The sequence below is a fragment of the Tympanuchus pallidicinctus genome, unplaced genomic scaffold (genome assembly GCF_026119805.1).
Source record: "Tympanuchus pallidicinctus isolate F22 unplaced genomic scaffold, pur_lepc_1.0 scaffold25, whole genome shotgun sequence".
Lineage (NCBI taxonomy): Eukaryota > Metazoa > Chordata > Aves > Galliformes > Phasianidae > Tympanuchus > Tympanuchus pallidicinctus.
In genome coordinates, this window is record NW_026294742.1 from 5603856 (window position 1) to 5626519 (window position 22664).

Here is a 22664-nt window from a genome sequence, read left to right on the forward strand (position 1 = left end):
TCTTAAATGCTCCATTTTTTTTAACAGCTCCTGTATTTCCCTTGCCTTCTCTTTAGAATGAGTCCTTCCTGCATTAGAGCTGCACTCAGGTTCCCTGACAAACTCTGACATTTATGATCCTGTTTTAGCTCTTATAGAATGGATCTCCCCCTTATTGTTATGTACAAGGTGTATAGGAAAAATGCAGTGAAACTCTAGGATACACAGCAAGAACTGAAAATAAGTTGAAAAGAAGGCAGCAAAATCAACAAAATAAGCAGAAGTCAGTCTTTTTGTCAATGTTTTTATTATTTTATGTACCTTAGATATGGCAGTAAGGATAGGAAATATTGTGAGAGATGTGTGATTGTTTAATTAGCAAGATCCTTTAGAGCATTATCAGTTAAATGAAAATCATCTGGCTTAGATGGCTGCTTTGCATTCTTTTAAATACAGCTATTTTAGAATATCTTATAACACCGTGATTTGTTTTGAAGTAAATCTAACCTCAGCACTCTGCTTTCAGCTATTGGTATCTTGAGGGCAGCCTGAATGATAGCCAGAATAGAGCTGGGTATGGTGTCCTCATGTCTGTTAGATAACTTGGGGACAATTCAGAGATACTGCCTATGGTGTTGGCTTGTGAATGAAGCAGTGATTATACAGTTAACCATTCTGTGCTATTCTCCTCTGTTTTCTACGCACCTCAGTCAGACGTGGTCCTAGTTTGTCCTATGGGGAAATCTCCCTTATTCATCACACGGAAAGGGAACTTGGCAGGTTATGGATGGGGCTGAGAGGTATCAGGAGAAACAGAGAGAGGGAATAATCCTGAGCATTTAATGTGGGCTGGAAAGTACTGGTGCTTATAGATGGGTCACTGCTTCTCAGCAGGGGACAGGAGTATGGCAAGCTCAGCACTGCTCCTGGGTGATTACCCTGGCTTCTGCTTCTAAAGCTGCACTCTAAATGCAGTTGCAGGTAGAAAGGAATTCCACAAATGGAAAAGTAACTGAATATTGTTATATTCTTGGTCTTGTGTGGATTCTTCCTTTGGTTCCTTTTCCATAGGCAACCTGGGAACCAACAGGAATTTACTTGCAAGCTGTGTGGAAGTTACAATGGAAAGATTTCCAGATTTCCAAAGATTTCCCCTTCCCAACCTTCCTTTCCCCTCACCCCCAAAAAAACAACACCACCAAAACAAAAAACCAACACAGAATATGTTAGAGGTGGATACATCACGCTAAAGTTTACGTGAGCATAATTGCGATATTAGCTGCTCTTCGTGACCAGAGTCTGAGGAATAGTAGGCTCTATTTTGTTTGGATCGAGAAGGCACCGAAACCACAAACACTCTGTGAGTCTCACAGCCCCATCTGTTACTGTAATTTTTGCCTGTTGCAGTTCCTATGATTGTCTGCGCGATGATCCCTTCGAACATGACTGGCCTTCCCTTCCACAGCTGCCAGGAATTCACTACTCCATGAATGAGCAGTGCCGTTTTGATTTTGGTTTGGGCTACATGATGTGCACAGCTGTGAGTACTTACGTTCAGTCTCTGCTCTTTCTCATCCAGGAGTGTTGTAAATGTCTCTGAAATGTCCTGTATAGGGACAGCACAGTGAAGCCCACGAGGAAGGATGATGTGCCCACTTGGTTGTGAGCGAGAAATAACAGCTTAATGTTGACAAATATGTTATTTTAAGAACCTCTGTGCTTTCTTCAAAAAACTGAACTTAGAGAAATGGCCATGCTGTAGTTTCATGAACAGTTCTAGACTAGAAGCAAGCAAGCTTGCTGTATTGTGGAGCCTCCTATTGCTGCCAGCTAGTTATTTTGTTATAAACTCCCACCCTGATGAGAAGGAGATGGATTTGGTGTCACATCTCATAGTGTTAACACAGGGCAGAAAGCTTTTATGTTCTGGTTTTGTGGAAAGCATGATGCGTTTTAATGTCTAGCATGTGAAAATAAGCGTGACAGCAAAGAGAACAACTTGCAAGGGCTCTTGATGCTATGGTTGGCTCTTGTTGCACTGGGAAAACAAGAGACAGCCCAAATTTATATAAGCTAGGCAAGACTGGTGCAATTTGCAGTGCCTCAGCCTCTGCAGCAGGGCTGTGCCTCCCACCTCCGGATCCTCAAGCAGGACACAAATATTATATGGAACGACGTGTTTTCAGCTGGTGTGGCAGCTGCTAACGTAATGCAGAACATTGCTGCTTTCATTCCCATCTGTAGGATTATGTGTGCCGAGCAGTGTCTCCAGATAATGGATGAAAACCTCTTAAGCATCAGCTGCAGTTTTGTGTTTTGACACATTCCCGCTGATGCTGCCTTGGAGGAATGTCCCTGCCAAACAGGGTCTTTCCTTGTATCTGTTCTCTGGAGCCTGGGAGGCTTTCTATTCTTTGTTCAGAACAGTCAAGAGCACGTCCAGACATTATAGTCTATTATATTTTGTGGTGGGTGGCTCTCATTCTCTGCATTACGAGCACTTGTAGTGTAGGTGAAATGATGAGTTACTCATTGGGCCTGAGGTCAATCTTGCGCCCTCCTGAGAGGAGCAGCTCGCATCCCTCTCCCATGGGTACTCAAGTATTGTTTGTTCTGTTTGTTGAATGAAGCAATGCCATTTGGACAAGCTGTAAGAAAAGGCAGTGTGTGCCTTATCGGGCAGGGGAACTGGTTTACTCCTTGTTCAATCTGCCTTTAGTCACTGGTATCAAGCCGTTTTTGTCCAATGTTATTCTATTGACTGCAGGCAGGGTCTCACCTCAGAATCGCTGATGATTTTTGCATGTTCAGTCATACTTATTTCACAGTGTTCCTCAGGAATTAGTGAGCACAGCTGACACTTGAGAGCTGGGTAAGGAAAATCGAGCCCCACGCTACAGTTTTGCTCAGAGTTTGAAGTCAGAGCTCCATCAAAGCATCACCCACTCTGATTTTTTTTGTGTTTCAGTTTCGTACGTTTGATCCCTGTAAGCAGCTGTGGTGTAGCCATCCTGAGAACCCCTACTTCTGCAAAACAAAGAAAGGGCCTCCGCTGGACGGGACCATGTGTGCACCAGGAAAGGTGGGAGCTGGAGCTGTGCATGTTGGAGTCTGTGTGTGTGCAGCTGGGGTTGTTGTCCTTCAAATTAAGCACAGGAATTGAAGGTTTTTGTCTTTTCAATTTGTTTTTAGAAATGTAGGGAATGGATGACTGGAGAATATAATAGAGGGGGTGTAAAGAGAAAAGCTTATGACTTTTATTTGTCTCCTCCATATAGCTTCGGGGAAGGTCTGGGTGTGAACTGCATTGTAACTCACCAGTTCCCAAGTCCCATTTTGTCCAAAGATAGAGTCAGTTTAACAGAGGAAAAACCTTCTGGGAACTTGAAGTCAGCTGAGATGGGGGGCAAATTCCTGAATGCAAGTAAGGAGGAAGGGACCAGGTCTGGTGTGTGCTGCATGACATCTCTCTGTCTATGAAACACAGTCTTCAGGCAAGTCATGGCAGCACCTGCACATTTGTGAATTGCCCTTGGATTCTCAGCAAGTCATTGTAGAGCCAAAAATGGGGAATTTTCACTTGCCCATGACTTGTGCATGGTCGAGGTGTTGTGTTTGTATCAGTGATGTAGCAGTGCCAGTTGGCCTCCATGGCTGAGAGCTAGGAGGTCCTGGAGACTGCAAGCCCACTGAGGCTGCAGTGCTGGCCCTGAGGGACAGGGCGGATGTGGGAGTTGAGTGAGAGCTGGAGAGAGCCAGCATGACCATGGGGAGGGATGAGCAGAAGAAAAGGGCAGATCTGCGTAGGTGGATTTGCTTGGTGGGAGTCAAGGGAGGCGTGAAGAGCTGTGAAGGGAAGGAGCAAGGTGCCAAGGGCTCCGACAGCTCCTGCCCTGAAAGGACAGCCTGCTCCAGCTCTCAGTTACCCCTCTGGGGAGGTCGTGCTGTGCTCACAGTGGATCTGAACTCCTTTGAAGTCTGCTAAAAATGCCTGGCTTTGCTGGGCTGTGGGCGCAGGGTCTGAGGGGAAGATGTTGTTGATACTTGGAAGGATGTTTGTAAAACCCAGTGGATGACATCATTTATGTGATAAATGAACCATATTAGCAACTGCTGTTGTGGTTTGAAATGTTTTTTTTTAATGAAAGCATAATGTAATGCTAAATTCCTTCCCTAGCAAGCCATGCTCTAAATAAGCCATTTCTTTTTGGTCTTCTTTAGGTTATTTATCTCATAACACCCCTGTTTCATGTTTGAAAATACATAGATTTTTAAATTACAATACACAATCTCAGGCAATTTCTTTGGATTCACCTGAGACATTTTTCCACATCTTGATTTTATATTAAACAAACACATGAAAATCCCAGAAAAACACAACTGTATTCCAGCTTCCCTTACTTCTCCAAGCCATCCATTCATCAGTGTTTGGACAGAAATGAGAATAAAAAAAGGAACTTGTAATCTCACAGTTAATGATCAGTCCAGTGCTTCCATTATAAACAGTTTGTCAGGATATTATGCAACTCCGCTGTAACTTTTTTCGCTGGACTGGGACTTAGGCTCCAAGGCTTCAGCAAGCTGCCCAGACAGCCATGTTCTGGTGGTTCAGTGAAGATGCAGGAGGGGATGTGTGCATTCCGTGGATGGTAGGAGTGTAACTGTTTTACTCCCAGAGATGTCACAGATTTTTGATAAATAAGCTTATTGCAGCCTTCCAGCAGAACCTGAGAAAATGATATGAAATGAAAACCATTTAGTTAGATAAAGCCCTGTAGCCTGAGCAGTAGCTTATGAGAGGGTTGCAGTGAAGTTCTTGCTTCTCAGCTCGGCATTTGACCAGTGTTCTTATTAGGAGCTGAGGGTGTTTTAGCAGAGGCACATCGTATCAGTCCTTTTCCATTTTTTCTGTTCCTTTTCATCCATGCCTTTGATTTGGTCTTTCTCTGTTCACTGTCTTCATCAATTTGGATAGAACCAGAGGCTCTCAGCAGAAAGCAAAGTGACTACAGCACGGACATTGCCTGCAGTTGGGACATGGTTGCAAATTGGCAGTCTTCTCCGAGAAGCATCTCCCATGGTGTATGAGGAGGACAAAAATAACTTGAAACTCAGACCACTATTTAGGGCTAATGCCAGAAGAAAGGAACACAAACAAGCAATCAGAGAAGATGATTCAATGAGATCCATTTGACTCTTGCCTTAGGGGCATGCAGTTTTCATGATTTCATACCACTAATTCCCAGTGCCTGTTTTAAGCTGAGGCCAATCAAATCAGTGCTGATGTGTTGAAGAAATATCCAGGCTTTGCAGCAGCTGAGATGTCCCATTGCCAGAAAGAGAAGCAGTGTTTGGGAGACTGACAGGGTGTACGGAGCTCAGGTGTTTGCCCTGAGCCTGCTGTTCAGATGGCTGATAGCTGATGGCTTTGCCAAACTCAGCAGATGCTGTTGAAGAGGACAAAGTCCAGCTGCCTCCTTCCTCTCTGATGGCCCAGGGCCAAGAACACCTAGTGCAGATGGGAGATCTGTAGCACATTGTCAGCAGCCACACTGACAAGGACCACGTCTCTGTGTGCCCTGCTGTCTTGGAGAGAGGGACTGCAGCTTGGAAGTGGAAGGGAAATTGGACTTCATAGTGCCAGAGTATTTGTATGTGTATGCATGCATGCACACATAGAGATGTGCATTTAATGTATGAAAATATTTGTAAGCTTTTCTCTGCAAGTGTTCATTTGAAAGAAGTTGCCAAAAGAATGATGTTCTGCTATTGAAAAAGAATTTTTAAGTGAGTTTCCTTGTACAAATGGAGACACGTTAATTGGCAGCAATCTAATAGTTTGGTGGGTTTAGGGATAGAAATGTGTGTTATTCTCTTAAGGCTTTCCAGCCAGAGGACAAAACTGCTATTTTTATGGAATTTTAAAGGAAATAGAATGCTTCATGTAGCTCTCAACCCAGTGTTTTTAAGTGAATTGAGAGGGGAAAGACAGAATGGATTTCCTGAAGCTTCAGTGATGCAGCACCTTGCACTTCCAAGTGGCCACGTTAGCCCCAAGGAAATGAGCTGTGTGTGAAGCACAGCATGTGGGGAGTGGAGTCTGAATGTGGAACCAGAGATGCTCTGTGAATTTTCATAGTTAAACATGCAGACAAGAGGTAATTATGCAAAGCTTAAAAGCACAGCATTCTGCAGTTTAGGAAAATAAAGCACATATGTTTTCAGCTGATGATTTATTTACTTGTATACAATTCTGTCAGCTCCACCAGTAGCCCCAGGCTTTGGAACCCGGGCCTCCTTAACAAATATGCCATCAGTTTTCCTTGTTCAGTTTTTTTGAAGCTATTACTCTTCTGGGGAGTGGTGCATATCAGCTGAAGCAGGTGACTGCCTTCCAGAAGGCAGAAATAAAAAAGCCACTCATGCAGGCGATGGCATGCCTGAGTCCATCTGCTCACTGCTGAGAGGAGCACAGAGGGCTGCAGCGCCCACACTCCTGATTTCTTTCCTTGGAGTCAGGTGAGCTCCTGGTACCCTCCTGTGCCAACCGAGCTGATGTTCCTGGTTAACTTGGCAGCTGTGCAAGAGCCTGAGCCCAGCTCGTCCTCCTGCCCTCACACCGCATGGATGAGACTTGCAGTTTTTGCTCTATCAGGAAGAGAAGAAGAATGATTATTGAAATAAAAAGGTCTTAGAAGAAAAAAGGGTTTCTGAAAACACCAATGTGTGCTCAAAGCGACCTGGATGGTTTCCTACCAGGGATGCAGACCCCACGGGAGGCAGATGGGTGAGCGCTGTGCTGGCTGCCACGGAAGCACAAGAAGGGCACATTCTGCACCAGGAACCACCACTGCTCCCGGGACAGCTGTGTGCTACAGCTGGGGTTATTCCCTACAATTGATTGATCTCAAACAGATGGAGCAGAGCGGACCAGCCCGCATGCGATGGGAAGTGGAAATAACGCAACAGCCCCGTCCTGACACGATGAGGCCAAGCAGGGCTTACTGACATGGCTGGGCTGGGAGGCGGGCACGACAGGTAGAGAGACTGAGAGAAATCTGCAAGTCTTGAAAAATGACCATACAGCTGTGGGAAGCCCACAGGAACACAGAACCTTTTTTTTTTTTTTTTGGCCCTCACAGCAGTTGTCTCAAAGAACTGCTGAAAACAGCAATGGAATGTTTTACTGCGCAAGTTTTAAGCTTCCTCTCCTGGAAATTGCACTTGTTTTGGACTGCCCTGTTTGCCAGAAAAACTGGCGAGACCACAAGAAGTCATCTTCTCTTCCAGTAAGAAAACAATTCGCACTTTCCCATTTTTTTTTCCTCATTAAAAAAGAAAGATTGCTTTAATATGCTTCACGCTTTACATGAAAGCCCTGCTTGTGAAGGGAATAGTGGCTGGAATTGGCTGTTCCCACTTAGTTAAGCAGTTATTGCAGTGGCAGCGGGAAGGGGCAGCTCTCACATCCTTTATTGCACTGTAGACGGATCCATCTCTGCTTTCTGCTCCATGTGCTCCTCTTGCACCAATCTGCAGCACCTAAGATGCCATTGAATCACTTCATTTTATGTAGGCTTCTTTCTTTGAGCACACAGCCCAGACGCAGCCTGGCGGTGACTCACTCATAGCTCTCTGCTTCCCAGCAGGCAGCGCAGGACTGACTTCTCCAGCAAAAACCCATCCTGCTCCTTTCTTTACACAGGCAAAGTCAATAACACTTTCCACATTTGCTTTCCAGTTCAGGAACGAGTCACAGTGTCAAACAGGTGGTTTGTTCATGGTTATTGCAAACCACATCCCTTTGCATCTGGCTAAAACATGGGAAAGAGACAGCAAACACAGCATCACATGTCTCTCCCTCTCCTCTCTGCTGAGTATCGGATCCTGGAGCATTGCTACGTGGCTCTTGAAGCAGAGTTGTGTGGATCTTACATCTGAGGGATGCAGAAGCCTGACAAAAGGATGCTGAAACAAGCAAGGATCAGGAGCCCTTGCAGTTCATCTTCCTCCAAGCCCAGCTGCAGTCTGGCCTGCCAGGCAGACATATTCCCCTGCATCGCTGCAATAGTGCCATTCCACTCAGGGCTGACTGCTCACATTGTTTGCTCAAACCTCTACAAAGCCAGGAGTGCATCATCCCTGGAGGGATACGGTGCTGAACCTCACAGTTAGCATATTAACATTTTGTGTTTCTTTTATGCTTTGCTGAATTATCTCTTGTTCTGTCAAGCAGATGAGAAAAATTTGCCCATTGCAACTCTGGAGCAGGATTGTTATAATTGGCTTTGTGGTAACTCATCTTCTTCATGGGCTTTGACTTTGAATATTTGAAGTCATGAGAAGTAACGAGTAGCTGAAAACTAATTTCTGCTCTGTTTTCTACCCCTTGTCCAACCGAATCAGTAGCAAAATAAATTGCATGAATAAAAAGCCAATCATTGAGCGGATTAGCAAATCGGAAACCTGTGTCTTGTCAACGTTTTACTAATGATTCTCTCTTTAAATTCAGCATTATTAATGATTATCCATCCCTTTTAAATTCGTCTTCCAGCTCGCTAATCGCTCCACGCTTACAAATGCTCTCTGGTTATATATCTTCTGGTTTTGTTTTTGCTGGCAGCATGCATTCAGCCATATGCTCAGCTGGTGCTGCCTGCCAAATTCCCGAATTCCAGGGCTCGTTAAGCTGTGTAAAACGTTGTTGTTGACTTGAATGTTAAGGAAAGCAAGGGGCCGATTGCACTTGTTGTTGTGGCCATCTGTGCACGTGAGCCGAAGCCCTGTCCCGGCAGCCACCAGTGCAGCAGAGTGCAATGGCTTCATGCAAAGTCTTTGGTAGTGCTGGCAATGTTTTCCATTACTTTTATGTAAGCAGCAGCAACAGCAGAAACAGTCCAAATCTGTGATCCTTGAGAAGAATTCATCCTGCCTTCAGCTAAGGAAGACTTCCTTCATTAGGAACTGGTGGAAGAGCAGTAGCAGATGTCTTTAGTGGGAGGAGGCAGTAGAGAGGGTTATAGAGTTGTTGAATGCCCCCAGCTGGAAGGGACCCATAAGGATCATCGAGTCCAACTTTGGGCTCCATGCAAGACCACCCAAAAATCAGATTATGTATCTGAGAAAAGGCAAACTATTATGTCTTCAGTTGCATTTTTTGCTTTATATCCTACAAGATCTCATTAAAGTTGATGGATATAAGCATGGAGGTGACAAAGGCTTTTAAAGAAATGTGTAAGTACCCTGTGGGTTTGCAGAATTCAGGAAACTGTTTACCTCCATGTAGAACCGACTGCATTAAAATTTGGGTAATAGAATGAGAAAATCATTGGAAATGAGAAAGCTGTAGATGGGGAGTAACTGCTCCAGAATGGGTCTGTGCAAGGCAGTGTTTAGTGAAGGGTTTCTGGTGTTCTGATGAGCTTTAGTAAGATTTCAGTGAGACTCTGAGAGTTCTCTATGTCATATCAACAATGTCTGCCATGTGAGGTGACATTAATTTCGTGCTGCTTTGCTGACCACATTCACTGCAGTGTTACTGGGGCTACTGCTGCTGAAGGAGCTGTTGTCATCTCTGCAAGAAATGGCAGCAGCAGGGTTGTACCTTTACCCTGCAGGGTTTGGGATTCTGCCACTTCCGTTAGATGGATTTCTACCAGTTAAGGTGAAATCCCTGCTGCTCTGATGGAGGCACGTGATGCTGACAGAGTGTTAACAAACTGGGCAGTCTCTATTCCTATGAGCATAAATGGGCATACTGAAAATGTGTAAGTTTGTCAAATCAGAAGGAGCTGGGGATCACGGGCACAGTACAGCAGCGATTCTCATTGCCTTCTTCTGGAGAGGTGAAAAAAATCCAGTATTTGTGCCCAAAATGAAATCTGTTGCACCAATGGGGCAGTATGGAATCATAGAATCCTTAGAGTTGGAAGGGACCTCTGAAGGCCGTTAGTCCAACTCCCATCTGCTCATTCTGTTCCTATCCCGTTCTTTCTCCTAGCACTGCTTCAAAGGTCACTGCATCTGGCTGACACCAGACATCCTGAAACAGGATGGGCACTGGGGGGCATGGAGTAAGTTTGGCTCCTGCTCTCGCACCTGTGGCACGGGGGTGAAGTACAGGACACGGCAGTGTGACAACCCACAGTAAGTCTGGGACTCCTGCGTGGTTTTTGAACATGAAGTGAGTGAGTGGTGAGAACCCTTGTGGAATTACTGCTATGGTAACACAGTAAAGGTTGCTGAGTGGTGCTCTTAGATCTCACCTGCAGTACACTAGAATTTCTGCTTTGGGCCCCTTAGCCCAAAGACATGAGCCATCTTTATCTGCTAGTTTATCCATCCATTGAGCTGGTTGTGCCATTAAAAGGATCTTGAAAGTGCCGTTCTGTTATTGCAAAGGTGTACTTCAGAGCCCCGTGTATGCCTTATTCTAGCATGAGTATGAAATGATGTCAATAATTTGCTGGATTGTGTTAAAAAATTCATTTTTTAAATTAATCCAACTTTTTTAGTACTTCAAAAACAGTCTCACAACAGGGAATATACTGACATCTTCAAACTGTTTTCATTCCAAGTTGGAGCAAAGCTCCAGAGAGCAGAACCCTCCCCAAAGTTAATCCTAAGAATGTTGAATTGTTGTGCTCTGATGACATATATGTGGTTCATCAAAATAATGTAAAATGGCTTAATTTCAGTAACACTGAAACTATGATATATGTAATGTATACAAGATGTACAAATGATATGAAATATGTGATTATCCCTATTTCATGAAATATCAGGATCATGGCAGCAGGAAGTGAAGCACTGGGCAGAATTAAATGATTTCACCAAACAGAATTTTTGAACATGTTTTGACAGGATGAAATGATTGAACATGACTTCAATATTGAAAATAATCTTATTGATGATGAAGCCATGTTTTCTGATGGAAATTGTTCCGTTAAGAAAAAAATTTGTCAGTTCTAATTTCAACCTTTACTCCATTGGCAACATGAAAGTGACTTTTATGATTGTGGGCTCTATTTTAGTTGTAAAATCTATTTGCACAGAGGAAAGGCTGGGTTTGCTGCTGGCTTAGGAGGCAGTGTGAATGAGTTGCTTCACCTGCTTGTGCTCTCCTTTCCTGAACCACACCAAGAAAATAACTTTTCTATATCAAGTGCTTGGAGGCTCAACTTGCAGGAATTGCTCTGTGGGAGAGAAATAGCGACGACGGGTTTTTAAATGATTGCTTCTTTTATCCCAGCTGTAATGACGTATATTGAGAGAAACCTTTCCAGAGGTACCTCCCAACAGAAAGCAAACACCAGAGCAATCATTAAACTAGATGAAGTCCTGATAAAATGCGAGAAGGAAGTACTGGAAATACATCACTGGCTTCATCAAGTTCCTAATGACGTGGTTGGGAGTTAGATTGTGTCTCAGAGGGTTTGGTAGTTGCTCAAGTCATGTGTTAATGACCAAAGTAACCATTACTTTCTGTCCTCTGCAGTCCAGCCAACGGAGGCCGCACGTGCGTAGGGCCGAGCTATGAGTTCCAGCTCTGCAACACTCAGGATTGCCCCAAGGACTTTGAGGATTTCAGAGAGGAGCAGTGCAGGCAATGGGATCCATACTTTGAGTACCAGAACACGAAGCACCATTGGCTGCCCTATGAGCATGTTGATGGTGAGTGGTCCCACTTCTTGTCCTCAATGTGTCTCAGGGTGGGAGTGCTGGAGCTGGGGACCTACAGGGACGTGGTGTGGCCACTGACATGGCCAAGTTGGGACTTCTGGCACCAAACACTGCAGAATGATTGTTCACTGTTTCTCATAACATAAACCTGAGAACATCAAATAGAATTATCAAGTGGCAGATTTAAAACAAATTTAAAACAAACAAGAAAACAAATTTTCCCACACAGCACATATTAAATGGGAATCCATTGCCACAGGGTGTTTTCAGATGCCAGAAGTTTTAAGAATGATTTAGGGAAATGTTTGAAAGGTCTATAATCCACCAAAAGCTGCTAAACAATGAGATCCAGCCATGATGTGGAGGAACTCTGAGCTGCAGTTTTCCTTGAAGAATATACACAGGAAAGTGTCAGTTTTGTTTTGTTCTTCCATCTTCCTGCTAATTACAGAATCACAGAATCACAGAATTGTAGGGGTTGGAAGGGACCTCCAGAGATCATCGAGTCCAACCCCCCTGCCAAAGCAGGTTAATTCTGTTGGACACTGCTGGGGCCGGACACTGGTTTGGATGGGAGCTGGGTGAGAACCATCATGATCATTGTGGTGTTACAGCATCTTGGCAGAGATCACCTCTGCAAACAAAAATGTTAGTTTTACTGCTAACTTTTCTGCTTTAAATGCCAGCAGAAGTGCAGCTAATTGGTTTTGGGGCGTGAAGACTGTTGCCATGCTATTGCTGTGTTGTGCTGAAACCTTGCTTTTAACGAAGAAGAAGGCAGATGGTAACGAGTCCCCAGTTGTGTGAGAAGCAGTGTGGACTGCTCATGCTTTTAAACAAGGTCATGGAGAACAGGGCTGGTGTGGCAGGGGACAAGTGACACGGCCCATGTCCCGGAGCTGTGCCCAGCCCAGCACAGATCTCAGGGAGGGGAAGGATCGCCTTAGGTGAATCCTTTCACATTCCAGAGGGGAGCTACTGTCAGAAGTTAATGGCAAATAGCTTGTCATTAATTTGTCTGACTTATTTCCTGAAGAGTTCTCAGGGTCCCCTCATTCTTCTCATGCCATCTTGTGCAATCTGGGATTCTTGGAGCAGCAGATGCAGCCTCACAGCTCAATTTCATGAAATAGTTTTGCTGGCACATGGAGATGGGGAGGAACGCCGTGGCCCAGAGACCTTTGATTCTGCTCAGACCTTCACTTTGTCTCTGGAGCTGTCTGCCACAGAGTCTGCTGAAACTAATCAGCTATTTTCTATTAAATTCCATGGCTTCTGGGTCAGAAACTGGCTCACTGATCTGAGCACTGTTACTAGCCACTGCTGGGGTTCTATATATCTGTGTTACAGGGGCTTTTGTGTTTAAAACTGCCTTTTGTACAGGCAAGGCATAGCAGTGACATACTCTGTGCAGATAACACAGCCCTGACTCAGAAGTGACATAAATCCGTGCACTTGACAAGCAGCTCCATCAGGCACATGTGGTACATTTGTCTATGGTGGGGACTGGGGGGAGCATTTAATTCCAATTAATGGCAGCTGCAAATTTACCATTCTCGTGGAGCTGTGGGAATAAAGCCTTGTACAGAGCCAGTAACATCTGCTCAGACCTTTGGGTATTTTCTTTTTATCTGCTGCAATGAGTGTATGGTATGCATTGGGTGAGGCACAGTGTGTGTGTGTACACATCTATGCCTTGTGCATAGTGTAATGTTCCTAATATATGCAGATCCATTAGGTCTGACATCACTGTCTTAAACTTAGGACTTCCCCATTAAAGATCTGCATAAGAAAAGTAAATTACCTGTTTTAGTAGACCAGGCACTGCATTTTTTGTTGCTTAGCAGTAACAAAGGTCTCTGATGTACCAATACCCAGTGGGCACGAAGACGCCAAGAGCAATAACAAGAACTGCATTTAAAGAGGGAAGAGGCCATGGAACTGCACAAGGGAAGAATGCTATGGCCCTGTGAACATTTATTTTAATTGAACTGCTATAATTGCAAGGTCATTACTGTTCTAAATGGTGGGAAAAGTGCCTAAGATGTGGTCATGTTAAACCAGCAGAATATTTCTTCCATCTAACAGAATGCTCTTCTTCGCCTCAAAAAGCATAGTGTCACATACTACCAAGTTCAGCAAAGAAACCTTTAGAGCTGGCCAAGCACTGTTTTCTTTTGCAGCCAAGGAAAGGTGCCACCTGTATTGCGAATCCAAGGAAACAGGGGATGTTGTGTACATGAAGAGGATGGTCCACGATGGGACCCGCTGCTCCTACAAAGACGCTTACAGCATCTGCGTGCGGGGAGAATGCTTGGTAAGCTTTGATGCCTTGGTTCAGAGACAGTGAACAACTAAAATGGTGGCTTGAGTTTGTCTCTACACGAATGTGTTTTTAAGTAGATACAGTAACACTTTGGGTATTAAGGAGATTTCATTAGGCTTATTGTCACAATATTGTGTGTGATATTCACAGTTGCCATCACACTGCATGTGACTCAATTCCAACAGCGCCTACCTACACAGGGAATATTTGACACGGTTTTTAAGAAGAGCTATTACAATTAGCTTTCAGCAAAAGCTTTTCAATGAAAGCTTTTCCTGCTCAGGTTTAGTGGAGGCAGAATGCACAGCATACAAACCTGCTGTAGCTCCCACGGAAGGTGGTGCTAAGGTACTGCTGGTGTGCATTCTCCCCATAATTGATCAGGCTGTTTTTAAAAAATCAGTAGTAATTCCTCCGAGCTGGGATCTGCCTCAGGTCATCTTTCAGCAGAACTTGAGGCTCTGACTCGGCAAAGTACTGCTGGAGGCTTCTGCCCTCCCACCGACGCTTTGATTCTCCCAGGATTTAACCTTCTGCTTTAGGATACGCTGAGGCTGAAGAGCTTGTCCTTCACAGTGCTGCATTCCTTTGGCACGAGGACTGCTTTGAAGCACAGTATCAAAATCTAATCACCTGACTGACAGCTGTGTAAGAACTGGAAGTGCAAGTATTAAAATCTGTTTGGATACTGAACTTCCAGGAAAATACTACAGTTTGTTCTTTGCTGAAGTCCGGGTTTTGGTATCTGAGTTGAAGGCTCCTTTGAATTGAAGCTTGAATAAGTAAAAGTGACTGTTTTTCTGCTTTGTGCGCAGAAAGTTGGGTGTGACAGGGTCATAGGATCCACGAAGCAGGAAGACAAATGCGGTGTTTGCGGAGGAGATAATTCCCACTGCAAAGTGGTGAAAGGAACGTTTTCAAGAGTACCAAAGAAACAAGGTCAGTTCATTCATTGTTTTGTCTTGGGGGACTCAGGATGTCTTCATTTGATTTCTCCTGATACTTAAAGTTTCCTGAAAAATACCAAAGCAATTGCAAATCATTCACAGCACCACTAATTGCAATCAACTCTGCATTTTACTTTGAGACATATCTAGAGTTTCAAAATAAGACTGTTGTCCAGTGATTATGCAAGTCTGATGATATTAGAGCCTGCACATGGATAGAGGAGGCCTTCACTGATCCTCATTTCATGGCCACAGGCTCTGCTGATGTCATTGGCTGCTCCACCTGAATGCTGCAGAAAAATGTCATCATTGCTCACTGTCACATGCAAGCCTACACAGTGTCTGTGGGTGTGTATGGTACTCGAAGTGCACTTTACTCTGAAGCAAATTGCACATAAGGCATTTTTCTTTTGACCTCGAGCTCTTTGTCCCTGCTGTGCTCCATCACCTGGCACAGAAACAGGAGTGGGAGTGATGCTGGATTAGGTTCAGCTTCTGTGATGCACCCTGACTTTAGAAAATGCTGTTTGTTTAAAACCTAAGCCAGACTCTTCCTGTTTGATGTATACTAACAAGTTATTATCTTTTTAAATACTACAATGAAGGGCACATTAAGATGTTTGAAATTCCTGTTGGGGCAAGACATTTACTTATACAGGAATCAGACGCCACCAGTCATCATCTCGGTAAGTGTGCAACAAATGGGACAAATTTTCAGTCAGAACATTTTTTCATCTGTTTATTTTTATCTTTGGAGCCTCACAATATGTTTATGCATTTGTTTACCCACTATCCTCCCACACCACATACCTCCTTCAAGTATGTTAAATTAGGAAACTTGTTTGGCAATTCGATTTCCCTGTGCTGTGTTCCCTGGAGTCCTAACAAGAACATCCCTGCACGTGTGAAAGTTGCTGATAGAGGAGCAGAATTGCTTTATTGGCTGCAGTGCATTATCTTCCAAAATGCTTCCCATCCTGTTGTTACTCAGCTCCATCCAAGAGCAAAGATTACATTCGCTCTTTTTCAGATCCTGCCCCACAGCTAGCAGTACTGATGCAAGGCTGCCCAACCAATCACACAGCTTAGGAGTTAATTGAAATCCTCTCCTTGCAGTGTGTGTAATTGATGAGAAGCAGTGCCTACTGGGCTGTTGTTAATTGGAAGTACATTTGCAGCAAATGGCCTACAAATTGCGTTGTGAGTTGGTCGAATTTCTCACCAGTGAATGCTTCCCATTCTGTCCTGTGGGATGTGAGCCATTGCTCGCAGGGCCAGACAAGGTTCTTCATAGGATCACAGAATAGTTGGGTAGGAAAGGTTCTTAAAGTCCTTCCAGTTCCATCCCTGCCACAAGCAGGATCATCCCTGACCAGCTCAGGACTGGTCAAAGCTCCACCCAACCTGGCCTTGGGCACCTCCAGGGACCCACAACCTCTCTGGACAGCCATCAGGCTGTACCTGAGCAGAAGGAATACACATTCCAGCCTCTCTCTTTCTTGCATTGAGGACCACTGTGGATTAGCCCTGTAGGCTTTCTCTTGTGGGGCAGTCATACCCCATGTGAAAGCTGAGAAACGTGGGACCATGAGGTGGCCATCGTTGGCTTGGGTTTGGCCAATGGGATGAGAAGCAGCTGAGAACAGGCAGACACAGTGTGGTGGTTCTGGCCTTGTTTCTATCTGGGCAGGCTAAGAAAAAGAAGAAAAAAGAACAATTGATGTTCCTGGAGCTGAGCAGGAAAGCACTGGCAGTTCAGTGAAACACCTGAAAAAGGTTTTCCAAACCTGTGAGAGAAGAGAGGGAAATGCACGCTGCTGTGCGTGGCCTTTTCTGCTCCTCCCACTGGGACAAAAGCAGAACAAACCCAGAGATGAGAAGCAAACCTCTGCTATTCAAATATCTTATGTTGTTTCTAGCAATTAAAAATCGTGATACAGGAAGATTCATTCTAAGTGAAGACAACTACGTGCCAGACTCTAAAGTATTTATTGACATGGGTGTGGAGTGGGAATATCGGAATGACGATAATAGAGAAACCGTGCAGACCATGGGGCCTCTGCGTAATGGAATAGTTATTCTGGTAAGTCAAATGAAAACCATCTTCCACAGTGTCAGGATTACAGACTCGTAATGTGCTATAATATATTTTAGATTCCTCTTGTGATTTAAAAGAAGACATCTGCTTCGCTTACAAGACAATGGAAGATGTATTTTAATTCCTTACTTCTCCTTCGTTGCTGCGTACATGAATTGTTGTAACGCAGGGTAACGTATTGGGCAGCCATTTCTCCTGATTATTTCCTGCAGCTAGCCAAGAAAGTGGACACTGTGTAAAGACTCTCCAGCCCACTTAATGTATCTGTCATGGGAGCATTAGTTAAAACTAAAATGGTTCATATCAGTTCATATCCTCCTGTCCATGTTTTGAAAACATATTCTGCAAAGTCCAGTGCAGGATTCTCATACTTCCAGGCTCAGTTTGTTATGGCACAGCCAGTTCTGTACTTCCAAAACCCTTGTGACTGTATTCTTTTTTTACTGCAAAATAGCAAGTGGCTGCCATAAGTAGGAGTAGGTTGATTCAGAACACCTCTTACAGCAGCTGTGATGTGTTAGTCTATACCAGCTGAACGCTACAGGAGGAATGAAAATTGTTTTCAAAGGACCATTATTTTACACGTTATTCACATTGAGTTATGTTCTATTGCATTTGTCTGGATGCAGTGTGATAGCAAAAAACTCTGAATGATTTACACTTCTATCAAGATTAAGTAACAAGTCTTACAGCATTCCCAGAATTATCACAAGAATCTTTGTGTTGTATCAGAAGTACGAGCAATTTTCTTCACCTCTTTCAGTTATCGGTGCATTTGAATTTGCCTTTTCTTTGAGTGGAACTATCCATCATCGTTTTAGTAGAACATTTCCTTTCCTTTATGATGGGATATGGAAAAAATTTAGTATTGTGAAGTCAGTCCAGTGTTGGCAAGAAAAATCAGACTAAATCAACAACAGTCTTTAATACGCAGTTTATAAACTCTGTGTCACAAGGAAATAGATACTTTTTCATTAGGGAAAAAAAAAAACAAAACATGTTGAGTGCAGCTAGAAGGTTTAAATCCCTCTGAGAATGTTTTAAGATCTGAACCATGATGATTGCTATTTCACATCACCTCACATAGCTTCTGGTATCAGTCTTTAAATCTTTTTTCCCCTGCATCTGTTTTGCTTCCTAGGTGATTCCCCATGGTGGTTCCAAGATATCTCTGACTTACAAGTACATGATCCATGAAGATTCTTTGAACGTAGATAACAATAATGTTTTGGAAGAAGACTCAGTATCGTATGAATGGGCTCTGAAGAAGTGGTCCCAGTGTTCAAGACCTTGTGGAGGAGGTAAAAAAAAAAAAATAATAATAATAATTAAAAAATCAACCCAAAGCATTCAGAATAATTTAAGAGAAAACTGAAATGGCTCTTGGGAAAGATCTGGGATGGCTCATTTCTAACAATTAAACTGGAAGACTTGTCCAGGTGTGCAGGATTTAGGTGAGGATCTCAGAGGCATAGGGGTGCTAAACTTCAAGGTGAGTTGGGGCCAGACCTTCAATGGGATGTGCGCCTCACAACGTGAAGATCCTTGCTTTGGCTGTCAGATGTGGACCCTGATGATGTCCACCAGCATGATGGGTGAGCTTCAGCCCCTTAACACGGCTTGAAACACCAGGCGGTGTTTTGTTGCATTACAGCCTTAGTGAAAAACAAAGGAGTTGAACAATTTTTGGTGCTACATCTACATGAATTCAAGTGTTTATCCAGTGTAATTGGCAGGTCCTGTGTAAGAGCCGCCAGTCCTAAAAGTGAGTGTCTTTCTTCAGGCTTCCAGTTCACAAAGTACGGCTGCCGGAGGAAGACGGACCACAAGATGGTTCATCGGAGTTACTGCGAGCTCATCCAGAAGCCGAAGCCCATTCGCAGGGTGTGCAACCTCCAGGAGTGCTCACAGCCCATGTAAGCATTGCTCAGTGCTCAGTGACAGCTGCTGGAGTGTTGTTCCCAGCTGGCTCTTGTCAGCTGAAAGAAGGTGACTTCAGCTTGGTCTCTGTTTTCCAACTTGATGCATGGCCGCTTTAACATAAGGGCTCTTACAAACCTCTGCACCATTATGGAGACCCAGGGCTGTGAGGGTGTGATGCTGTATTCTGCCAGTAGAAATACCATTTCTGGGACTGCTGGTTCCTATTACTTCTGAGATAAGTTGGATTAGAAAAAAAGTGCAGTTTTGATCCAGACGTTTGTGTTCACACCATCTTGAGGTAATAAAAAATGGACATAAATTCAGTTTATACCAGTTGACTTTATGCAGTGTGAATTAATCATGTAAGAACAAATTTATAGAGTGCTACATAAGAAAACCAATGTCATACATCCCACCAAACCCAAACCTTCCTTAAGCCAACAGCATATTTTTGGACACATGAACAGGGAAAAATATTTGGCTTGGTTGATTTCTCTGTCTATCCTTGTGCAGTATGGTGCACTGGTAAACCTGGTGTACCTGCAATTGTTGTGAATATCTTTATTCACAAATTTCATGTGCTTTTTGACTGGCAGCAGGTTGTTCTGCTATATGTGGGATTCATATTCCTCTTGTTGCTACTGCAACAAGGAAGGAGTGTGTTGATCTCAGCTTTTACCTCTGGGGACTCAGTCTGGATGCCAGAAAGCACAGCAAGTAAGTAGAATGTATCACTCAATGTTTCCTAACTTCCTTTCAAAATAGATTCAAAGAGGAGAAAAGTCAAGAAACTATACCCCATAAACTCAGCATGGGTCAGGGTTTAACATTTATTCTTTGGAACTTGAAGTAATGACCTAATGACCGTATCTCAGACACTCTGGAAAGGACTGTACTCTTCTTTCAGCTACAAATATAATTGGACCCAGGAACCACAAAGACTCTATGGGATCCTAAATTGTACTTGGATTCCTGAGTATTTCTGTCACCTGTTTCCACAGAATGGCATTGAAGCATTTCACACACAGGAGAGGCAATAATTTAGAGATTTTGTGAAGCTCTGCAGCACCCAGAAACACAGTAATGTGCTGCTTTTTCACTGCTAATGGGAAAAAAAAAAGCATCTTTGACTCAGAAATGGTCTTAGAATTCATGCTTTGGGCTCACAGTTGTCTCCTTCCTCCACAGCTTGTGAAACTTCAGTTGGTTACAAAGAGAAAGTTGGATAAAATTGCCACTTTTTTGCTTAACTTGGGAATTTCATGCATTTCATTGTGCCTACGGTGTTTTGACTATTTATAAACCTAGGATTTTATGGATTCTTTAGGACAATCTCTTCAAACTCAGGATGGCTCTCCGTACTACATATATTTTTCATGAGGTTTATCCCATGGATCCTGTTTACACTGAGCAATATTTCCATCTTGTGGGTATCTGCATTCTGTAAATATTTACAGAGTGCTGTACATCTTCCTGTACTTGATTATAACCAAGCCTTCAGGCTGCTTCCTGGATTTCCTCTAGTCCTGTCTGTCCTTGTTTTTTCTCTTAAATTCCTTACAATGTGCAGCTGTAATTCTTAAGCCACTTTTGATGACTAGTGAAGTGTTCATCTATACTGCATAATGAGCTATAGGTGACATTTTCCAGCGTCCAGATTGATTAATGATTATTGAATTCCTTCCTCAAAACCAGACATTTTTGATGTGGATTCCCTCCTGTGGGTCCCTGTGGGAAGCCAGCCCTGGGCATGGTTGGTGCACAGCTGGTGACTTCGCCAGGAGCCGGGGGCTCAGCAGCACCCTTGGGCTGGCTGCTTCTGACATAAAAATCTGGTCTGATTTGTTACACGCAGTCTTGGAGGGGGCAGCTTAAAATGAAAGTAAATGAAGCAAAGCAAGAGTGATGCTTATCTCTGAGGTGAATGAACAGAGGCTTTGTCTGCACTGTGGTACTTCAGCGGAGCTCTGATGTTGCAGATATTCACAGGAACCATCTGACATAATTACAGTAGTGACTGACTGCCATGCTGTCACAATTGTAAAGCATCTTACAGTGATAACACATAAAACTGTATGCAAGAAAAGGAAAGAAGGGGAAAATGCTAAGGACTTCTTGCTAGAGAGCCATGCCCAAACCCTCGTCTTACCTGTGTAACGGCAGAACTGGAGCAATATTCTACCAGATGCCCGTAGGGCAAAAAAGCTCTTGTCAAGTTGGATCCAATTTCAGTGTAAATGTGATATTTTACAATGGTGACTCAGTCTACAAAGCTGAAATTTCACAGTGGGTAAATTCAAAGCCTTGGCTCCTTAGGGTTTTTGTAATGCTTCCTTACTTTTCCTTTTAAAAAAAAACCAGGCAGTGCAATTCTCTGTTGGAAATTAAACAGTATTAAATTTGTGTTTGGGAAAAAGTATTTTGAATGATTGAAAGAAAGGCAAAATATTGTGAGATTAAAGCTTTCATAAGTGTTCAGCAAAACACATTTCTTTCAGTTCACACCAATGGGATTAATGTATTTTCAGACTTAGTAAGGAAGGCCATTTATATTCAGTCTGAGACCATTTAGGCTTCCTTTACATTAAAAAAAAAATGCAAATTTCATCTTATATGAGTTTTTTCAAGGTATGTTACGGCTAATCTGCTGTAACATTAAATCAAAGGTAATGGAATTCAATTGGTAAATGCATCTATTACAGTTTCGTGGTAAACAGCTTTGACTGCAGTATGAAAAAGTTATAGGAGACAGAGAATTTTACTTATCCTTCTCTTTTCCCTCCCCCAGATGGGTTACAGGAGAATGGGAGCCTTGCAGCAAAAGCTGTGGGAAAACAGGATACCAAGTGCGATCCGTGCGATGCATCCAACCCCTGCACGACAACACGAATCGCTCTGTGCACACCAAGTACTGCAACAACGACCGCCCAGAGGGCAGGAGGCCTTGCAACAGGGAGCTTTGTCCAGCACAGTGGAGAACAGGACCCTGGTCACAGGTCAGTCTCTTCCTGGGGGTCTCAAGCAGCTTATTTCTTCTGAAGCAAGGGGGGAAATTGGGGTGAGTTTCTTCTGTGCTTTCTGTTCAAGTGCTTTAAGATGATAAATTGATACCTATACAAAGGGTCTATGGCTTCCACTGCTGCTAGTGCCACAGAAAGTGAGTTGGGTGGTGGCATGCCACAAAAATCAGCGACGCTGCCTCTTGTGTAGTTGCTGAAGGTACTGCACTGGTTCAAATAATGTACCACGTTGACTCAAATCAAGTGCAGTGGCTTAAAATTTAAAAAATAACTTTTAATCCATTGTTTTGAAAGGATGAATTGGGGTCTAACTGATGCATATCCTTTCAGTGCTCTGTCAGCTGTGGCAATGGCACGCAGGATCGCCCGGTCCTGTGCCGAACCAGGGACAACGCCATCGGCCTTTGCAAAGAAGCTAAACCAGAGAACGTAAGGATTTGCAGACTACCTCCGTGTCCAAGTAAGCACTTGGCTTTTCTAGCCTTTCTGCCTTCTCAGCTTTTTCTGCTGTTTGTAAATGACAGCTGTGAGATTGCTTTGCATGCTCCTGTTATTAGATAATTCCTGTTTTTCCCTTTTCCCTGAAGCGTTTCTTGGGGTGGCCTTTGATTCCTAATTAAGAACCAAGCATCCAATTACAATCTCCACTACACAGATTTTAAATAGAATAGACAGTGTAACTAGACTAA

General features: G+C 43.6%; 1 protein-coding gene across 1 annotated transcript in view; it reads left to right on the forward strand.

Moving 5' to 3' along the window:
* ADAMTS2 (ADAM metallopeptidase with thrombospondin type 1 motif 2) overlaps positions 1-22664 on the forward strand; it is a 168454-nt gene that overhangs the window by 137031 nt on the left and 8759 nt on the right. The window contains exons 9-20 of the mRNA XM_052689458.1: positions 1387-1519; positions 2948-3061; positions 9980-10125; positions 11477-11652; positions 13845-13978; positions 14803-14926; positions 15540-15620; positions 16854-17017; positions 18174-18333; positions 18816-18948; positions 21744-21951; positions 22306-22435. Of these exons, the coding sequence (XP_052545418.1) occupies positions 1387-1519; positions 2948-3061; positions 9980-10125; positions 11477-11652; positions 13845-13978; positions 14803-14926; positions 15540-15620; positions 16854-17017; positions 18174-18333; positions 18816-18948; positions 21744-21951; positions 22306-22435 (1703 nt within the window). The remainder of the gene's footprint in view (positions 1-1386; positions 1520-2947; positions 3062-9979; positions 10126-11476; positions 11653-13844; positions 13979-14802; positions 14927-15539; positions 15621-16853; positions 17018-18173; positions 18334-18815; positions 18949-21743; positions 21952-22305; positions 22436-22664) is intronic.